Source organism: Archocentrus centrarchus, chromosome 19, assembly GCF_007364275.1.
Source record: "Archocentrus centrarchus isolate MPI-CPG fArcCen1 chromosome 19, fArcCen1, whole genome shotgun sequence".
Lineage (NCBI taxonomy): Eukaryota > Metazoa > Chordata > Actinopteri > Cichliformes > Cichlidae > Archocentrus > Archocentrus centrarchus.
Genome location: NC_044364.1, coordinates 12,372,140 through 12,393,249, shown reverse-complemented (window position 1 = coordinate 12,393,249; position 21,110 = coordinate 12,372,140). Strand labels below are relative to the sequence as shown.

General features: G+C 40.5%; 1 protein-coding gene across 1 annotated transcript; it reads left to right on the top strand.

Moving 5' to 3' along the window:
- The first annotated feature begins 7,469 nt into the window (after positions 1-7,469).
- adrb1 (adrenoceptor beta 1) lies at positions 7,470-9,707 on the top strand. The gene has a single exon (XM_030755187.1). It carries the CDS (start codon positions 7,542-7,544, stop codon positions 8,733-8,735), a length of 1,194 nt encoding a protein of 397 aa, XP_030611047.1. The 5' UTR covers positions 7,470-7,541; the 3' UTR covers positions 8,736-9,707.
- Positions 9,708-21,110: the final 11,403 nt, after the last annotated feature.

Below are 21,110 nucleotides of genomic sequence, written 5' to 3'. Positions count from 1 at the left end.
AGCTCTGTTGTGTGAGATCCTATCAAAAGCTTCACTAATGAGCTTCATAAAAATGTCACAATTGCAGGTTATGTGCAAGGTGATGTCATATGGCAGACGTGCTTAATACCTTTAATATTTCTCATTCCTTTTACAAAGAGAGTCCCCTCATTTTTTGACTGTCACGACTGAGGAAATGTCTACTTTAGCTTGGTTTTGGTCGTAAGCATAGTTATACATAGAGGGCTTCCAGAACCAGTCTCACATGCTTACAATGGAGTAAAGGAAAAGCACATTTGTGTGGGTTTCCCCAGTCAGTTAACCATTTTCAGAGTCCTGAAATAAGAATTATTGAAGAGTCTCCAGCTGTGTTTACTGTTATTTAAATGTGCAACAGAAATGCAGTTGTAGAGAAAATTAACTGCTCAAAAAAACAAACACTTTTTAATCAGAGTTTAGCATCAGGTCATTTAAACTTCTGGGGTCGTGATCTGGTCACTTAATTAGCAGGGGGGGGGGGGGGGGGGGGGTTGTTAATCAGTTTTAGCTGTTTTGGTGTTAATTCAATTTTAGTTGTATAGCACCAAATCACAGCAACCAGTCGCTCAAGGTGCTTTATATTGTAAGGTAAAGACCCTACAATAATTACAGAGAAAACCCAACAGTCAAAACGGCCCCCTATGACCAAGCATTTAGCGACAGAAGGAAAACTCCCTTTTAACAGGAAGAAACCTCTAGCAGAACCAATGATTATCAATGTTAATAAAATTAACAACAGGCACACTAGAGGGGCAGCAATGAGACAAAAACATGAATGGTTTTATAGGTGAAGGCCACTGAGATTTTTTTCCCTCCATCTTTTTTGTTTTTTCTCTAGTTTTGCATTTGGCTAGGGTCTGTGTCACTTCTAGTAACATGAGGTGACCGTGACCCTACAGAGAGTGCGTAGGTAGTCCAACTTGCCAGAAGGTTTGCTGTATCTCCCAGCACAGTCCAGAAGGTGGTGGGTCAGTGATGGTTTGGGAAGGCATATCCATGGAGGGATGCACAAACCTCTTCAGGCCAGGCAATGGCACCCTGACTGCCATGAGGGATCAGGATGAAATCCTTGGACGCACTGTCAAACCTACACTGGTGCAGTGGGTCCTGGCTTCCTGGTGCATAAGAATGCCCTGACATAAATAATATAGAGCACTTCTAGGATATTATGTTTTGGTCCATCCAACACTGCCAGGTTCCACTTCAGACTGTCCAGGAGCTCACTGATGCTCAGATGTGGGAAGAAATCCCCCAGGACACCATCCATCATCTCATTAGGAGCATGCTCCGACGTTGTCAGGCATGCATGCAAGGATGTGGGGGACACACAAACAACTGAGTACTATTTTGTGTCACTGCAATGAAATTTCAGCAAAATGGCCTAGCCTGCCACATCATTTTTTTCACTTTGATGTTTTTAAATTCTCTATAGGTTGATAATTTTCATTTCCATTAAATGATGTGGCAGCCTTTCATTCCTAACATATTACCCAGTGCATATCAGTATAAATATCCAGCATAAAACTCAGTGGGTTTTCAGCCTTAACCTTACTTTGATATCCCCTGACGAAGGCTTTACGGGTCCTGTTGATCATTTACAGTTCTAGGCATTCCAGGATCCACATATGAGACATTCAGTCATAGGCTTCCTTGTAATCAATCCAGGCGGTGTACGAGTTGGTCAGTCTGGTCTTACAGTCCCAAGTGACTGCTCTATCTACCAGTAGCTGGTGTTTTGCTCCTCTAGTATCTCTGCCAATTCTTTTCTGGGCCTCACTTATGTATTGAATTGTGCTCATTTAGCTGCTATGATATTAGACAGGAGCTTCCATGTTGTACTGAGGCAGATTATTGGATGGATGGTAACTGGAGAGGACCAGTCCCTTCTAGGGATCCTTGGGGGTCAGCCATTCTGGGTGTGTCTTATCCATTAGCAGCTGGTTCGTCAGTGCTGTCAGGTGCTCATGGGGTGCAATTAGCTTCTTTAGCCAGCAGATGTGAATCATGTAAGGGTTTATTGCTGTCCAACTCGTCATTTATTTGAGACTCTTTCTTGGATGTCTGCCATTGTGACGGTTACTGGATCCTCCTCAGGGAAGTTGCTGTAGTCTGCTGTTAGATCCACTAGCCTCTGAGCATTGCTATTATGTGTTGCATCTTTCTTACATATGTTCTTCCAGTATTGCTCCATCCAGTCTTGATGGGGATGGATGTTCTTATATTGTTCCCCTGCCACTGAGAGTACACCTTGGATGGTTCACTGGAGAACATCTGGTTTATTCTCCTAGCTTCTCTATCTCTGGTATACCTCTTCAAGCAGCTAGCCAAGACTGAGTGTCTTTGCTTGGCAGTTTGGACACCTTGTTGTTCATCTTAGGCACAGCTCTCTTCATCACACCTTTCTGCAGCTCTGATAGTTGGTTAACTTCCCTCTGTGCTGCCTTGATCTTAACCACTAGTCTTCTTCTCCATGGAGGGTACTGCTCCTTGTGATTGTTGTTCATCTTAAAAGGGCCACACCTAATTTCTTTGTATTTTGCTTCCAAGGAGAAAGGCTTTCTTGTAATTTTTTTAAGTGTTCTTGACCAAGAGTTGTTCAGAACTTCAGAAGATCTTTGAAAGCATTTCTTATATAGCACTTTTCTACTCTAACTGAGCACTCAAAGCACTTATACACCACATTTGCATTCAACCATTCACACAAGCACTTCCACATGTAGCTAAGCTAAGTGCTTACGGTCTACCGTTCACACTCTGACAGTTGCATCAGAGAGCAACTTGGGATTCCATAGGATGCTTTAGCATGCAGCCCAGAGCAGCCAGGAATCGAACCGCCAACCTTCTGATTAATAGGTGACCTGCTCTACCTCCTGAGCCACAGCCCTGACAATTTTCAGAGGAGAAAAGGCACCTAACACAAAGAATAAACCAATGTTGTGTCTACACATAACCGACAACTTAGCAGAGAACCAAAGCACCTGAGGACAAAAAAAACACGTAATTTGTTCACAGTTTTTTTTAGTTCAAAAATAAGTTTGGTGTTCATAAAATAGTGCTTTTGCAAGACGTTTGCCAAAGATTGTGATTTTTTAAAAAAAAACTATTTTGCTATGGTGTGCAGTGTTTCCTTTGAAAAAAAAGAGAGGAAACTGGACAAATGGACAAAAAGATGTGAGTCCTATTCACAGCATATTCACAGCATATGAACAGTATCTGAAAGTCATGTTCCTAAGAAATAGGAAAATAATCCACCAAAGTTCTGACACAGGACATAAGATGAATCATCTGGTCCTCCAGCTGATCCATCTAATGTTCACTGAAGATTTATCAGAAATCGTTTCAGTGGAAGGGTCAATGTCACACATTTTTAAGGAAGGGAAACAGAGAGAATAGGCTGTATGCCAGATTAGATAGATAGATAGATAGATAGATAGATAGATAGATAGATAGATAGATAGATAGATAGATAGATAGATAGATAGATAGATAGATAGATAGATAGATAGATAGATAGATAGATAGATAGATAGATAGATACTGGAGGTATAGATTATACAAACTTAGGGGCTTAGTGCTCTGAAAGCAAAGCAAAACAAAACAATGCAGTGTAGTAATAAACAGTAGTAAAGTGGTAGTGATGATTGTATGTTATTGTCCGCCAAGTGAAACATTAAAGAGTCTGATGGCTCTTGGAACAAATGATTTCTTAAATCTGTCCATTGAGCAGTTCTGTTCTGAGAGCAGCCTTCCACTGAACATCCTCCTCTGTTTTATTATAGTGGTGTGACTGTCATTGTCCATGATGGAGAGCAGTTTGTCCAATGTCCTCCTCTCTGCCACTGTAGTCAGAGAGTCCAGCTCCACTCCGACCACTGACCCAGCCCGCCTGACCAACTTATTCAGCCTCGGCGCATCTCTCTTCCTGATGCTGCCTCCCCAGCACACCACCGCATAGAAGAGAACGCTGGCAACTATAGATTGGTAGAACATCTGCAAGAGTTTTCTGCAGATGTTGAAGGACCCCAATCTCCTCAAGAAATAAAGCCGGCTCTGACCCTTCCTGTACAGCGTGTCTGTGCACACAAATCTTCACATTTTGTTTGCATTGACATTTCACATATTGAAAACCATTTTGGAAACAGGTTTGTCCATAACTACATCATCTATAAAAAAAAAAAAAAATAGAGAGAGTTTTTTTTTTAAAACAAGGGACCCATCTGAAAGGCATTATACCATTAGTAAAAATCAGAATATTACATGTTTTTATCAGTTTAAATGAAAAATTTATTGCATTTTCAGGGATCTGTGACATTATTGGGTGCTCCATTGCACTTTATAGGATGCTCCATACCAGAGGAGAAAAAATACATGTGTTGCAGTTTATTAAAAAAGACATTGATAGGTAAGCTGCATACTTTTATCTCCATCCTTTTATCCTATCATGCCAGGAGCTGTAGCTCCAGATCTACAACTTGAAATTCTTCTGTCCCCGGGGTGCACTCAGGGCTTTGTGAAAGTGCTTTCTTGTTTCATGCACCCTGGGCACGGGATGAGCTGCAAAATACTATTTTAAAACGGTCCTTTCTTTGAATAGCTTGAAAGGCCTTTTACGAACTGTCCTGAAGGAGGAATATCACTGTTTTACAAAAGCTCAGACTTGAGGTGGAATGTGGTATGGATATCACTGGCGTGGACTGTCGTCTTGTGATTCTTTTATGTGTATTTTTTATGTGAAATTAAATTCCACAAGCTTGAATGATTACAATTTTCACAAGAAAAAGGTATTGCGTCTCAAACTCGAGGATAAATAAGAAATAAAAGCAAATGAATCCGTCTTTAAACAGATACTTTTAATATAGATTGAAAAACATGACAACGATATGGGTACTTAAGAAGGGGAGCTATTATTGGCCTCCTGACTCACTCACTCTGAGTCTTTTCCTGCTGTTTTATCCCTCTGTCCCCTCAGCTGCTTTCCTCGCTGTCTTTCTGGCAGCATCATTAACCCTGTGCTAGTCTGCCTGCTGTCATAGGCCACTCGCACACACGCACACGCATAACCTCAGTTAACATTTGCCAAACTGAAAACATCAACACAGTACAGGGATAAGATGAGGCACTCGGGTTATTGAAGGTGCCACCTCTTCTCTCGCTCACCTTTCGATGGCCCGTGTGGTGATATAACATATTAAAATGAATATTAATTTAACTGCGAGAACATCCCTCAAGTAAGGATTGCGAATGCGAGTGATCAGATAAGAGCTTCCACCAGCACAGAGTGCCTTTCACAGCACAAAAAAGGCTTTTAAAAGCTTTCTCAGGGGCTTGAAAGCCATGTGCCTCTTATGACACTCACAGGGTGCATGAAGCTGACACTGGTTAATTGTTATTATATTAATTGCTCATAAAAGATGACTTCAAAACAAAGTGACTGATTTAATATTGCCGGGGTGTTTGGGACATGGAGGTTTACCAAAGGAGAAAGTCTCCGTTTCGCCACCGATTTTACTGCAGAAACATTTAGTCACCATTCATTCTGGCTGAGTGGGCTCCATTAAGATCATATCACTGTAAGAGATAAAATATTACGACCGTATTTCCAGCCTGCAGTGTTTGAGGAATGTTCGCTCAAAAAGCAGGTTTTATGATGAGCAGAGCTGCTAAAAACGTTCTGCAGGCTTCACCTGGACAGTTTGTCTTCCTCTGCAGAGATTCTCAATTGCGATCTATAAACGAGAAACCAGCACTTCAAATAATGAAATTAACTTTGACCTTTGACTCTGTGCCGGTGTCAACATATGAGATCAACCAAAGCTGAACTTGAACTACTTCTCTTTAGTCCAGCATTCAAAGCTTGCAAGAAGATATGTGGGAGGTAGCTGCCATTTAGCGCTCAAGAGCATTTCCATGAGCATATTTTTATGAAAGTAAGCGAGCTGCTGCATGAAATTCTGACAGCAAAGAGGTGCAAATGCTATAAATGTGGCCCAGAAGAGGAGCTAATGCATCAGCAAAGTCAGGAAGCATTTAATTGCACTTTTTCTGTCATGAAAACATCTAAAAATTATTTTTTTCTGTTTAAAAACTGACCAAAGACCTTTAAATAGAGAAAACAATATTTTCACAAGCCTAAAACTAGTTTTGTTTAATGCACCCTTGGTAGACAGGTGTACTTTTGCTGGCCTATTTAAAGTCATATTTAAAGATGAATACAACAATGGGTTAGTCCTTTAAAATGTACAGTGTAACTCCTGCCACTTAGCTCAAATCATAAATTATTTAGGGTGTAACGTCTCCATACTGGCAACTCACTTGCATATAAATAAACTGCTTATCATCTCTGAGGGCTGATCCTTTGCAGCCCTTTTTCATAAGGTAAAGGGCAACGCACAGCCCTATCAGTGCAGTTGTCATTAGAAAGGCTTGTCTGTAATCAAAAGATGGCAATGTTTTCAAAATGATTTTTGATTACTGCATGAACTCTGAATTAGAAGATGAAACAGTATTTATCCAAAGTATGTATCGTTTCTTATGAGGTCCATGGAATCAATTCTTTGGCATCACTGGATAAGAAAATTCTCTGAAAATATCCTTTAATGTGACCACCTTGCTGTTTTCTTTTCTTTTTTCTTTTTTTTTTTTTTTTTTTTGCGGCTTTCTTTTCTTTTTTGAAACACGTTTCTGTTGAACTAGGCTGCCACTAGATTTGTCCAAGATCTGTCAGCCAACTCTGCCACATTTTAAAATCTAATTCAGGTGTAGATCAGAAAAATCATTTTAATGACCTGGAACTGACCTGGAATGTTTATCTCTGCAATGATGCATGGAATGAATAGCTGTGAGTCAGCCCCTGTTTTATAGCTTTCTGTACTTGTGATTGAAGATAAGAAGTTTACCATAATACAGCTGCTGTGTAAGAAGGACTAGACTCAGGCCTGACCTCATACCCGTGGAATGTATTCTTAACGATAAAAATATAAAATGGACAAGTGGAAAAGCACATTTTGTTTGTGGTGGCAAGTGATGAAAACAGAGAAATCCCTGTAGTTCATATCCTGGTGGACTTCCATATTTAGTTAATCATGTTTCCATAGCCTAGAAGATTTTTGACTAATAACAGTTATAGTCAGTTTCAGGCATGAGGTTTGATGTGACCAAAGAGCTGCTTGCCAAAAAAAAAGTTATCTTTTGCTTAACAAAAGTTTGGTTTATTAATTCATGCGCATGAACTAATGAAGACATTAAAAAAAATGAGAGTGAGTATCATTTTGAGGATCAGGTGTTTGCTTCCACAACTTCAGTGCTGGGACCGTTTGTCCGCTGAGCTGCCTGATTGGTCGTGAGGAGCAATGATGTCACCGCCTGCTTTGCTGCCCAGCTCGGCAGCCAACGCAGGCTGAGGACTCGAGAGGCGCTCCAGATGGAGTTGGCGCGCAATGGGAGTAGAACTATAGACTTGAAAGGCTTGTTAGCGCAGCCTTGATGATCTCGACCTGGTCGCACTCACAGCCCAGCAGCCCGTCATGGGGGACGGTGGTGGCGCTTCCTCGCCAGTGAACTTCCAGAATGGCACGGGGAGCGAGGCGTCCGACGCACCCGGCTCTGGTGCAGCCGCGTCCGAGCAGTGGATGGCGGGGATGAGCCTGGTAATGGGTTTGATTGTCCTATCTATTGTGTTCGGAAATATCTTGGTCATCGTAGCCATAGCCAGGACGCAGAGGCTGCAGACGCTCACCAATGTGTTCATTGTGTCGCTGGCGAGCGCGGACCTCATTATGGGGGTGTTAGTTGTGCCATTTGGCGCAGCGCTCGCGGTGCGCGGTTCGTGGCTGTATGGCTCCTTTTTCTGCGAGTTCTGGATCTCCGTGGATGTTCTCTGCGTCACCGCCAGCATCGAGACTCTGTGCGTTATCGCCATAGACAGGTATGTGGCCATCACATCACCTTTCCGCTATCAAAGCTTGTTAACAAAATCCCGGGCCAAAGCGGTGGTGTGTGTGGTTTGGGCGATCTCTGCGCTGGTCTCCTTCTTGCCCATCCTGATGCACTGGTCTCGGGACAGCGTGGACACAGCCTGCTACGAAGACCCTGAATGTTGCGACTTTGTCACCAACAGAGCATATGCCATCTCCTCATCCATCATATCTTTTTACATTCCTCTCCTGGTTATGATATTTGTTTACGCCCGCGTGTACAGAGAGGCGAAAAAGCAGCTGAGGAAAATCGACAAGTGCGAGGGCAGGTTTCACAACACCTTAACCGGACTGACCTCCAAGTGCAAGAAGAGGCCGTCTAAGATCCTGGCGCTCAGGGAGCAGAAAGCGCTTAAAACGCTTGGCATCATCATGGGGACGTTCACTCTATGCTGGCTTCCCTTCTTCATAGTTAACGTCGTGAGGGTGTTTTGCGCAGAGGTGGTGGACAAGGACCTTTTCGTTTTCCTGAACTGGCTGGGGTACGTGAACTCTGCCTTTAACCCTATCATCTACTGCCGAAGCCCAGATTTCAGGAAGGCTTTCAAAAGGCTGCTGTGCTGCCCGAGGCAAGCCGACCGCAGGCTGCACATCAGCTCCTGCGACCTGTCCCGATGTTCGGGCGGGTTCGTGTCCTCTCTGGAGCCCGGGACGCTGGGAATGTGGTCAGATTGCGCCGGCTTGGACAACAGTGACAGTAGTTTGGGGACCGGAAAGCTGTCTCACTCTGAATCACAGCTGTGAGGTGGAAAAAGTTCAACTTTTAGTTAGGCGGATTACAACCGCCTCGGGGAAAAAAAAAAAAAAAAAAAAAGATGGTGATTAAACGTTTCTTTTTGGAGAAGGTGTGTGCAAGAGCCATATCGGATTTTTTTTAGATGGGGCCATTTAAAACTGAATCATTTTTGCTCACACACCAGGTGAAATTACTAGAAACGTATTTGAAAGACATTTTTTTAGAAGACATCGGGATAAATATTCTTTCCAAAATGCGCACCTATCTCCAGGCTCAGAGCCGGATTAGTGTGAAAGAGATGATAAGATTTACCCAGTTATAGCCTGTCTATCCTAAAATTTGATGGATACAAAGCTTCTGTGATAAATCCTGTTACTTGCGAATTTGAAATTCAGTGAATCTGTGCATCAGCCAAAGAGCGCACTCACAGTCCTGTGATTTATGCCTGATATATACATATATATATTTTTTTTTTCAGTTCTAATTTTGTTCGATAACCAGTTGACTTCTGTATTGATACGTTATAAGGGGAAGCGGGTATCCGATCCTCACTCCAGGTTCGTGCGTAAAAATTCATTCATGACCGCTCAGGCGCACTATAAGAAACTGTTATTTAAAGGCACTGGACAATAGCAAAGCATTTGTCGGAGTGACTGTACTGCAGTCATGTAGAGCTCGCGAAGTCTTTTACCTCACAGCCATCGGCAAGTGCAATTTGTACGACAGGTATTTGTTTATATTAAACATTCGTGTAAAATAGCCTATTTATTCCGCGCTGTCTTTTACAACTAAACAAGTAATTGTGGGGCGGATTCTAATGCCCGTTGTACATAATGTTTAGTACCCAAGAAGAATTTGAGCCTCCTTCCTTGTCTTTGGCTTTACATGCTGTTGTGAGGTGGTGTGTTAATGTATGTGAAAATAAAAAGAAGTTTCGCTGTTTATTACTGTTTAACACCTCTTTTTATTGTATTCTGTTAATGGTTAGAAAGAAAGCTGCAGCGAGGAGAAACGATTGAAATGTAATCATGATTTGTATTCTGTTCGTTCACAAACAATTTACAAACAGAATAATAAGAGCAAAATTTTGTGATTAAACAGCATGGCACCGAGAGGTAAACGATGCTTTGCAGGATTTTGTGAACTGCCGTGATGTCAGATGCTGTTGTGCTGCTGGGACTGCTGAGAAGAAGAGGAATCTGATTGGCCACTGTGGAGAAGGCAGCCACGAAATCCCACTCTTAAACAATGCTCCTTATACACTTTAATGTTGCAGGGATGAATAGAGTTTTGTTTCCATGTTTCATTAAAGCCCACTCATGGGTATTAACAATATTGTAAGCTCAGTCCACAGCTGTCAGAGGAAACAATTGGGCCCGGGGTTAGGTGAGCCCTCTTCACAGCTCACATAACTAACTGGAAAAGCGCAGGTGTTACTGTTACTGTGGCTCTGCTCTATTCAAGTTTCCAACTAATCCATGACCCTGTGCGTTTATGTATAAAACCAGGATCCTGAAACAGAAGCATCTTTTTTTTTTTTTTTTTTTTTTACAAGACCTTTAACCTGGGCCTTTTCTGCTGGGGGCTATAAAACTGTCTTCAATCTGCAAAAGAAACACTGTTTCTCTTAATTTCAATGTTATTGCATCATATTCTAATCAATTGCACTAGCAAGCATGCCTGTTTGTTGTTGGGATTTTTATGGGCATCTGCCCCTGATATTTTATGTCTCGATGTGTTTATTTGCTGTGGTTGTGGTTTGCATACAAGCCTATTTTAAAAACCAACAATGTGTGAGTGGGTGGGTGGGTGGAGGGTACATGTGGGATGGAGTTGGAGGTTCATCAGAGAGAGAGTTTGGAGAGGATGGTGAAAATGAAAGCAGAATCTCATCTAATTAAAAAAAAATTTTTTTTGGAAAATCCAGCATCTGTAGCTTAACTTGTAACCATGCTGAGTTTCAAACCCAAGCCCAGAAAATCCTGATGACATCACTGTGATGCCCAGGTTACTTTTTTCCAGACTTGAAAAAAACTACAGGGCTACAAAAATGCATTGCACAGCTATTTTCCGAGGCAGAGAAGTACTCCTCAACACAAGCAAACTGAGCTTTCGTTGTAAAATTAGTGGGGTGCCACTTTAAAACATAAGTTGAGGTAGGTGTTACTGCAAAATTTACAGTAGGGGCTTTTTTATGTGTCTTCCTTTGATGTCCCCAAATGTTTTAAGCTCTCACTCAGAAGGTTAACCGCCTCTCCAGCATGCTGTTTGATGGTTCCAGTTTCCTTGAGCCATACTCTGAGCAGCCTATAGAAAATATTTTAGTAAACACCACAGCAGCTGGTGTTATGAAGTGGCTCTTACAGGAGAGATTTGCAGTTCTTTCTGGGGAATATTAATCAGCCCTTAAGCTGGACGTCTTTTAAATGCATTAGCATGACGTGTCGTGCTAATGATGCTCTCCCAAAAGGGCTAGAGCTGTACATTTCAATTAGGCCGGAAAAACTGAATGGACCTGAGCTCAGCTGTTCTGGCTAATGAACAATGTTTAGATATGATTGGCTGAACTAATGAGTGTGAATGAGACCCAGCTTTTAGAAAACGAATAACAACATCAGTGCAGCCAGCATCAGTGATGGCCTCCTGGCAAAGATCTGCTTCATTATTAAGCATTTGTTTGTTTGGCAGGAAGTTTGCGTTTGGGCAGATTAGCTGTGGGCTCACAGATGGAGAAGCTAATCAGTGGTTTTAAGAGTAATTGTTTCAAATTGCATGGGTATCAGCAGACATTTTGGCTGCTCCAAGTCAAAGTAGATAAAGCGATATCAACATGACCTCTGTGCAAGCAGGGGTTATAACTCCATATGGCATTTACATTTAGAAATATGGCTGCCAGTGATTTACCCACATGTCTCTGTGGTATTTTACAGTCAAGGTTGGAGTGTAATATATTTAACTGTTATAAGCCAAGATCAGGGTTAAATACTGGGTCTTACTTGTAAACATTCTTAGTTGCACTGTGTTCCATTACATCTTATACATAATTTGTAGAATATGGGGGTATTTAACAAGAAATTGAATAACATTCCCATGAAATTCCCATATTCCTACAATCCATGCCCCTGTGCAACACCTAAAGACTCCTATGTTACTACTGCAAAATCACTAGCTGTATATGGGTGCAAGAAAGGCAATACTCAATATTTTGGTAAATAATTTGCTTTCTTACTGAGGATTAAATACAAAAACTGATACATCTTAAATCTTTGCAGTAAATACATAGCAACAGCTACAACTTCCAAATTATCTTCTTATAAAGCAAGTGTAAAAACTTTTAAGGTGGGGTTACATTCCAGATTATTTATTGACTGTTGGCATGAGCAGAGACTTCAGGCTTAAGCAGCCAAATTTGCTGACATTTGCACATACTTATTGTTTCCAAGCTTCATAAACAGAGATTTTAGCTCTTTTGTTGTTGTGTACACCTCTGTGCTTCAGTAAATTCTCCCTCTGGTTATTAATTATTTCTTTTGGTTGTCCTGATTAGCTGATGAGGCTCACTTACATGCTATTTCTTCTCCACTGTTGTAAAACTTAATTCTTGGTTTCTTTTGTATTTTTTTTTTTGTTTTTTTTTTTTTTTAGCTTGGGCAACTTAGTTTTCAGCTTTAGTTTTGTTAGTTTACTTGACCTGACATTAGTTTAGGGACAGTGAATCCACTGGCCTTATTGGAGTTTGGGTTTTGTTTATGTTTTGTTGTTTTTTGTTTATGGCTTTGTGTGGGTGGGTGTGTCCAGGTCGAGTGATTATTTTGTGTTAATAAACTTTTTGTTTTGTTTTGTTTTTTACATTGGTTCCTGTGAGTCATAGATTTACGGGCTATAACACATTTGGGGGCTCATCCAGGATCCAGACCCATGGCCTAACACAGCCCAAGTGAATAGAGTTAGGTCAATACATTTTTGGACAATTACACAATTTTTGTAATGTTGTCTCACTAGAGTGAATTTTAAATCAAACAATATAGATGTGACTGAAATGTAGATTTTCAGCTTTGATTCAAGAAGTTTAAGTTTTGTACTAAGTGTTTAGAAATTACAGCCATTTTTATACACAGTCCCCCATTTTCAGAGACTCAAAACTTATTGGACAATTCATTGACAATCAGTTTAGCTCTTAATTGAGACTCCCAATATGAGGTCTAGAGAGATATTGAAGTAAGTGAAAAAGGCCATCATTAGGCTGAGAAACTAAAAATAAGTATATAGCAAAAACTTTAGGAGTGACCAAATCAACAATTTGGTATATTCCGGGAAAAAAAATTAAAAAAGGGGGATGCACCTGGACCTGTAATACTGTGCAAAAGCCTTGAGTCACCCCTCATTTCTTTTGGTAGGAAAAATGGGAAATAGCTGCAGCAATTTATTCAAACATGCACAAACATTAATGGAAATACGATATAAAAGGCAAAAACAGAGTTTATACAATAACAAGCTTGAAAGTCAATATTTGGTATAATATTTAGACCTTCTCTATACATATTGATGACAATTAAAACCAAAAATTTCATAAGACCTGCTGCTAATGATTTTCTTGGGCAATCTGGCATACCTCGGCCTTTTCACCCTGTTTCCCTTCCTTAAGAATGCTTGACAGCCACCCTTCCACTGAGACCATTTCTGATGAGTCTTCAGTGAACACTAGATAGATCAACTGAAGGGCCAGATGCATCTCAGTTCCTGTGTCAGATCTTTGCTGTTTTTTTTTTTTTCTATTTCTTAAGGACATGACTTTCAGATACTATTCATGTGCTGTAGATATTTTATGCCACTTGTTTTGTGCTCCACTTGTCCAGTTCCCTCAATCTTTTTTTTTAGAACACACTGCACAGGTTTTTGGCTAATAGCTCTTTGGGAATCACCTTGTTGGTGCAAAATTATTATATTATGCCTGTCAAACTGTGGTTTCTTTGGCATTTTTTTTTTTTTTGATAGATTCAATTAAAGAAATGACAACAAATTATGTTGTTTTGCAACAGGCTGCTTGTAACAAAGAGCCTAAAGATACAAAATTGATTCTTTGCTGATATTGATATTTGTCTGCTATGTATAGACCCAACACTGGTTCATTCCTTGAGTTAGGTGCCTTTTTTATGCTTGAATGATTCATAGGCCACTTTTAAGTGGCTTAACAAAAGAACATTCCTCTGAAAATGGTCAGGTACAAGGACTGCACTAAAATGAGTGAAAAAGCATCCAATGTCCCAAGAAAAAGTTGGAAAGATCTTCAAAAAAGCCTGGAGAACTATTGCTCAAGATAAAACTGAAAGAAAGTTTGTCTTCTTGGAAACAAAATACAAAAAAATAAGGGGTGGATGAAGACATTTGCACAGTACTGTAACTGTAGGTGTATTTCCTAAAATGAGAAAATATTTCTTTAACTGTATTGCCTTTGACTGTATATTTTGTTTATTTATAGTCTGAAATATGGTGATATTTTGTAAGAACATTTTCCATGACCTTTAAAACCACTTCATCAACACTGCAGTGAAACTTCAAAGGAGTGTCTGGAGTTCTTTCAGATCCTCTCAGGCAACAGGTGTGAAGCTTCATCCAGTTATTACACGGACTCTTGTCCAGATTATGAATATTGTCAATGCCAACCACCTCCTACAGCCATCTGCTCTTGATTAAAGACCAAGACTAATATCAAAAATCATTCAGAGCATCTTTTTGAATCTTAACGACCCTCTCTTTTTCTTAATGCTAGCAGTGTATTTATGCTGATGTACATTTGCTTCATGATGTTTTTCAGTAAGCACCCTCTCAATAATAGATCCAACAGAAACAGTGTACTGTAAAATGCTAATGCAAATGCTCATTTTCATCAGGAGGTGGTGTTCCAGGGGAGGCTGTTTCAGTCTTTGAGTAAGAAAAACAAAACAGCAATTTCTGAAAGCAAGAAATGGCAGCACCTGGAGATAATTATTGCTGATTGCTGATTATTACAGCCTTATCAAATCCAAACAACAGATATACTAAATTTATGCAAAAAGGAACATGAAAGTGTACCACTTTAAAATGATTTTATTGTTTTTTTAAAGCCCACCAAACAAACTTGTACATGCTTTCAAAGTGAACTCATAGAGACCCTGTAGCCGGCACACATCTCTCTGATGCAAAACATTGATAAAAATTCAACTTCTGTTGGCTAATCAAAGCCTTTCGGCCCTGAACGATTGAAATCCCCTGCGATTTTTTTTTCCACTCTAACTCAAGCTGTACATGTTGAGGTGCCATTGCCAAAAGCAGGTGCTACACTTCATGTGTCCATCTGTTTGGATTCCCCGTGTGAACTTGGCACGTTATGGTCGCCATCTGCTGGGCTTCATCTTGTGGTGATTGCAGCTTGCATAAAGATTGGGTGAAGGTGGTCGGCCATGGTCAGCATTTGTGTTCAACTTTCATAATATGAATGGACTCACTTATGGAAATAATAAACCAAGGGTAGCAGACTCATGACAGCACAAATGCTTTTAGGAGCAATTTTTTTGCAACAGGAACTGAAAATGTGACTGAGGTACATTTTATCTTCATATCAAACACATAAATATGTCTTCATACAAACAATGCCTATAGATGAACGTGCTGATTAACTAGATGTATCATCTTCATTTCCTCCATTTTTCACACTTTCTCTCCTGAAATGAGTATGGCACGTTTCAAATATTGATGCTCTGTGGTCCTAAAAGCCTTCTCCGACTTTCTTTCCAAATTGCTCATTGCCGTGCCAGCCTCAGTCTTGACCTTTTACTAAATCCTACACTCGAATCCCAAGAAGCTGATGATTCATAGTCTGATGCCTTGAGATTTAGTGTCCAGAATGAGACTCTGTACCAACAGAGAGCATGATTAAAGGAATATATGGGTTAAATCACAAGATGTCATTACTATAAGCTACAACCAGGAAACAGGTGCTTCTGTTCAAACGTAACAAAAACATCTGCACCTATCGAGACTTACAGTACTGTGCAAAAGTCTTGAGTCACCCCTCATTTCTTTATATTTTGTTTCCAAGGAGCCAGACTTTCCTGTATTTTTTTTAATTCCTTGTGGTGTTCCTCAAATCATTCCTGAAACATTTTTGCTTTGTGGCAGGGCGCATTATCCAGCTGAAAGAGGCCACAGCCATCAGGGAATACTGTGTCCATAAAAGGGTGTACATGGTCTGCAACAATGCTTAGTTAGGTGGTACGTGTCAAAGTAACATCCACACGGATGGCAGGACCCAAGGTTTCCCAGCAGAGCATTGCCCAAAGCAGCACACTGTCTCCGCTGTCTGCCCTTCCTCCTACAGTGCATCCTGGTGCCAGGTGCCTATCTTAAACAGTCTTTTAAATAAGTCATGACAGTAAAAGGTGTAGATAGTAGAATATTTTTGGTGCCACCATTAACAGCTCATTTTAAGCATTAAAATGAGCTCCAATTAGAACAACCTTTTTTCTATGGGGTCAGAAACCAAAACAACAGGAATCCATTGGTGCAAGCTTTATCAGGGCCTTGTAATTCTTTTTTTTTTTTTTTTTTGGAATATCTGGATTGAAACTACAGCCTCTTCTGAGCACTGAAACTACACTCCAGGGCATTTAAAAGCCTTCATCACGCTCAAGGTTTATCACTACCTTTCTTGCTCACGCCCTGCAGTTATCACTCACCCCAAGGCTTTGACTCTATCTTGTCTGGCCCCACATACAGAAGACAAAATCCAGACACTTCTATATGTAGCTCTGGTTTAATGTGAAGAAGTGAATAGTTGTGCAACTACTGTAGTTGCATTTTGGATCCAGCCAAAGCCTGCAGCTCTGGACCTTTTTTTATCAATTACAAATCTGAATGAACAAGACAAAAATTTAGGCAGTTAATGCAGCGCAGCTCTGTTGGAGAAAATTAATTGTCTAAATTTCCATGTTAGACTGAGACAAAGCATCTGAAGAGGCAGAGCACAGAGTGGCATATAATCAAAGCATTACAGATAGGACAGACCAGATGGATACATGAATATTCCCAATTAAAGGGTTATTTTTGTGCATAGAATTACATAACACTTAAGTTAAAAGAGAATAAGTGGAATGTAATAATATCATTATGAGGACTCATTTATATTCGGATATTTTTTATCTTAATGTTACAGCTACTGTAGGAGTCGCCCTAAATTTGGGGTGGAAAACAGTGAAGAAAACAGACTGACAGGATATACTTGTTATCTTTATACCATGAGAGCTCCTGTCAAGGTTGGCGCTCCGGCTAAAGGACACGGGCAATGCTTTATGAATTCAAGGGTGGTCATCTAAGCTGATAGGAGAATCCGCTATCTATGAGCTAAAAATAGCCTCTCAGTAACCATTCGCCTGAATTGGATATTTGAACCTGCTACTGTGCCTGCAGGGAAAATAGGAACTTTCACCCCTACGTGACAAGAATATCTAAAGAAACAAATGTCTTGTTTTGCTCCTGAATTATATTATTTTGATGACAGGGTGTCTTCAGTTGTTCTGTAGGCGTTTTTCAGCGTCTGCACATGTGCATAACCATGAGACAGCGTGTGCATAATGTGAAATTTTGCTGCGAGCAGACTGAGCAGGATGACTAAGGGTATTGTTCAACAAAACTGCTTTTATAACTTTAACGTAAAATAGTGAACGTGGTGCATCAACTAGAAAGAGGCCTGGTAAGCAACCTTCTTTCAAACTATATTCACAAAGATTTAAATGATGGTCAGGTGGTACTATGGGGCTTAAAGTGTGCCAAGAAAATACCCACCACACCATTACACAACCAGCAGCAGCTAGACAGTTGATATAAGGCAGGATGGACCCATGCGTTCATGCTCTTTCTGCCAAATTCTGACCACAACATCTGAATGTTGCAGCAAAATTCTCATGAGACCAGATATTTTCTCAATCTTCTGTTGCCCAATTTTGGTGACCCTGGAAACTGTAGCCTCAGCTTCCTGTTCTTAGTTTACAGAAGTGGCACCTGTTGTAGCCCATCTCCTTTAAGGTTCAGCATGTGTTCAGAGACCTTCTGCAAGCCTTGGTTGGAACAAGCGGTTAGGTTAGTCACCGTTGCCTTCCTGTCAGCTCAAAGCAGGCTGGCCATTCTCCTCTGACCTCTGGCATCATCACGGCATTTTCACCCAGAGAGCTGCTGCTCACTGGAGATTTTCTCTTTTTCAGACCATTCTCTGTAACCCCTAGAGATGGCTGTGTGGGAAAATCCCAATAGATCAAGTAGTTTCTGAAATACTCGGACCAATACACTAACACCAACAACCATACTACATTCAAAGTCACTTAAATCACCTTTCTACTCCATTCTGATGCTCAGTTTGAACTTCAGCAGGTCGTCTTGACCATGTCCGCATGTCTAAACGCACTAAGTTGCTGCCATGTGATTGATGATTCAGTATTTGCATTCACAAGCAGCTGAACGGGCATACCTAAAAAAAAAAGCAACTGATGAGTATATAATAATGTTTGGGTGGAGATATGTTGTCCACATTTAAAGATAAGAATTTCAATGGACATGTTTTAGCTTATTTTTAAAAGAAAAAGCTCCTTTTATTTCCAGTGAAGGGAATGGCTGTGATGCAGTAGTTTGGACTTTAAATCCTCTGAAAGGATGCTGGGTTTGACTGACAGCAGCACAGTGACGTGCATGACCTCAAGCACTGCTGACACTGCTGTTTTTGAAGTGGGACCTAAAGCTGACAAAAGTCGCTGTGAGAGAGGTCATCCTCTCGCAAAAATCGCTTTGTCACCTGAATTAGGCTTAATTCCATTGCTCCATTGTGCCTGATAAACAGAAACCAGGACAACAGATGTTAGTGTCAACATGAAGAAGAAAAAAAAGAAAACTTGAAGAAAGACTCCTGCAGGACATTAAAGATGAACTTAAGACTCATCTCTTTTTATTCCCTGAAAACATCATATGTACAAACATCATCCACAATCAGTATTCTTTTTTTTAAAAACATCTCATCATAATTTTACAGAATGGCATATCTACAAATGTATAATATAATCACAGTTTGAATATTTCACAAAACAGATCAAAGGAAATCATTGCACGGCAGGGAAACAAATAATGACAAACTTGTCTCATTTAACACATCAGCACTCGCACATACTAAACACCACTTCTTCATATTCATGAAGGGAAACATGAGGTTTGTTTTAATCATCCACACAATGCAGCAGCATGGCTTCATTTCAAGGCTGTGGAATTGTGTAAAAAACTTGGATCAGCGGGAATCTCTCAGTTGACGCGCTATAACCAAATCAGACTGCGCGTATTAGCGCATGCCTCGGAGGATTACTTGGACAATCCCATGCGACTGTATTGCATAGGCTGTAATTATACTTCTGCACCAGAAACAATCTGCAAAACCAAGAAAATTAATCATCTATTCAGTAGCAAGCACCTAATTTTTGATTTAAGATGCATGAAAATGACACTGGCATAATTTGCAAAAGTGCAACCTTACTGAAAACCAGTTCTTTTAAGAGTTTAAAAGGATAATAACATCTAGCACGAGGGAGGACCAAGATATGAACTCCAGGTTTGCTACCTGTATGCTTACATACTGAGCCCCATATCGCAAGGAAGTCAGTTTGGATGAAATGAAAGTTAGACACAGAACCCTTGGTGCAAAGGCTTTAAAGACTCTGTGACCTCAATCCTGGAAACTTTCATCTTTATTCACGTAGTGGTCCATTTTAACATAGCCTCAGGGTGTATGGGGAGGGGATTGGCATGACCCATAAAAGCCCATTTCAGACTGTGGAGGGAGAAAAAAAGAAAAGAAATGGAAGCTTATCTTTTGTGACAGCTTCCGCAACCAGATCAAACCAAGTGAAAGGAGACTGGCATTGTTAAATTGAGTTGCTCTCTTCTCTTCATCATGAAGTGTTTGTGAATGTGTATCTCTCTTACTTAAATAGCTGTCAGCAAGAGACAAAGGCATTATTGTGCGTAGCTCAGGGATGCTGAGCTGCAGGTCTGTGTGCGTGTGTGTGTGTTGGGCGCACGCATCTTGTGTGTGGCTGACAGACTCTGCTCTAAATGCAAATCGCATTTTCCAAATCGCACGTTCCCTCTCGGTGGAACAAACTCCATGGTCATTCCGGTTAAAGCCTATAAGCCCTGACAGCTAAAGCATGTACACAAGGTGTAAACACAACAAGGCTTGAGAAGTTAACAAAAGGCACACATGCAGCCATGCACGCATCATTTTAAATATTCACACACCGGGACAGTTGCATGTTGCACAGACACTAGCAATTTAAAAAAAAAAAAAAAAAAAAAAAAAAAAAAAAACAGGCCGCAAAGAGACATACAGACACATTCAGAACAACAAAAAATAAAAACTAAAACAAAAAGGATCGGCACTGCACTTTGTCCCTGGATAATATTTTTTATTTTTTTGGCTTTCCTGAGCTACAGCTACAGATCTCCTGTTCTCCCTTTGACTCATCTACATATGATTTACTTCAATGGACTCAGTGACGCTACCCAAAAAAAAAAAAAAAAAAAAATTAAATAAAAAGAGGAGTGTGACAAGAATACCTAAACATTTCAGTCCCCCCACCACTACCACCAAATCATATTATACACACGCAGCTAAAAAAGTTTCCAAACGCTGTGAGCATCTGCCAAAAATGAGGAATGCTAATGATCCCGGGAAGCTGAGATGTACACATCATGTTTGAATTAGACAGCCTGCTGCCAGCTGATGCTAATGAAGTGCCTACATTAGGAATTTAAACATCAAGGCAAAGACTAAAATGTTTTAGGTATTCGTCCATTCAAACCAAGAGCAAAGAAAAAGAAAAGTGAGTGAAAATACATGATAAAGAAAGACAGGTAAGGAATCAGATATACTGAGATAAAAATCAATCCAGCCTAAAAGAAGAAAAAAAAAAAAAAAAAATCACATTCAGAATGGCCAAACTCCACAAGATGTTACATTTATCATGGACTGCTTCCAGGATATGCTGATGGTGGCAACAAGCATTGCAAACAGAGGCAGTCTGCTTCCTTAAGTCTAGCACCGGTGCGATGTCACACACATGGGTGGGTCTGCCGACAAGAAGCACCGTGGTTAACAAGCTTGCACGCAAGGTCCCCCACAACCCAGGGCTGATCTGTTTTTCACTTTTGCTTCATATATGGAGTGCTGTGTTGTCAAGCTGAGGAAGTAGTCTTTAAAAAAAACAAACATTTGGCTTGGAGACAGAGAGAGCATGCTGGCGACAATCATCTCAGTGTATTTACTGTACGATGGACAGAACTCTGTGAAGACCAATGTACCAGAAAGCAGT

Bases quoted from the DNA above. Each gene is read 5' to 3' on its own strand.
- adrb1 (XM_030755187.1), top strand. From the start codon at position 7,542: ATGGGGGACGGTGGTGGCGCTTCCTCGCCAGTGAACTTCCAGAATGGC.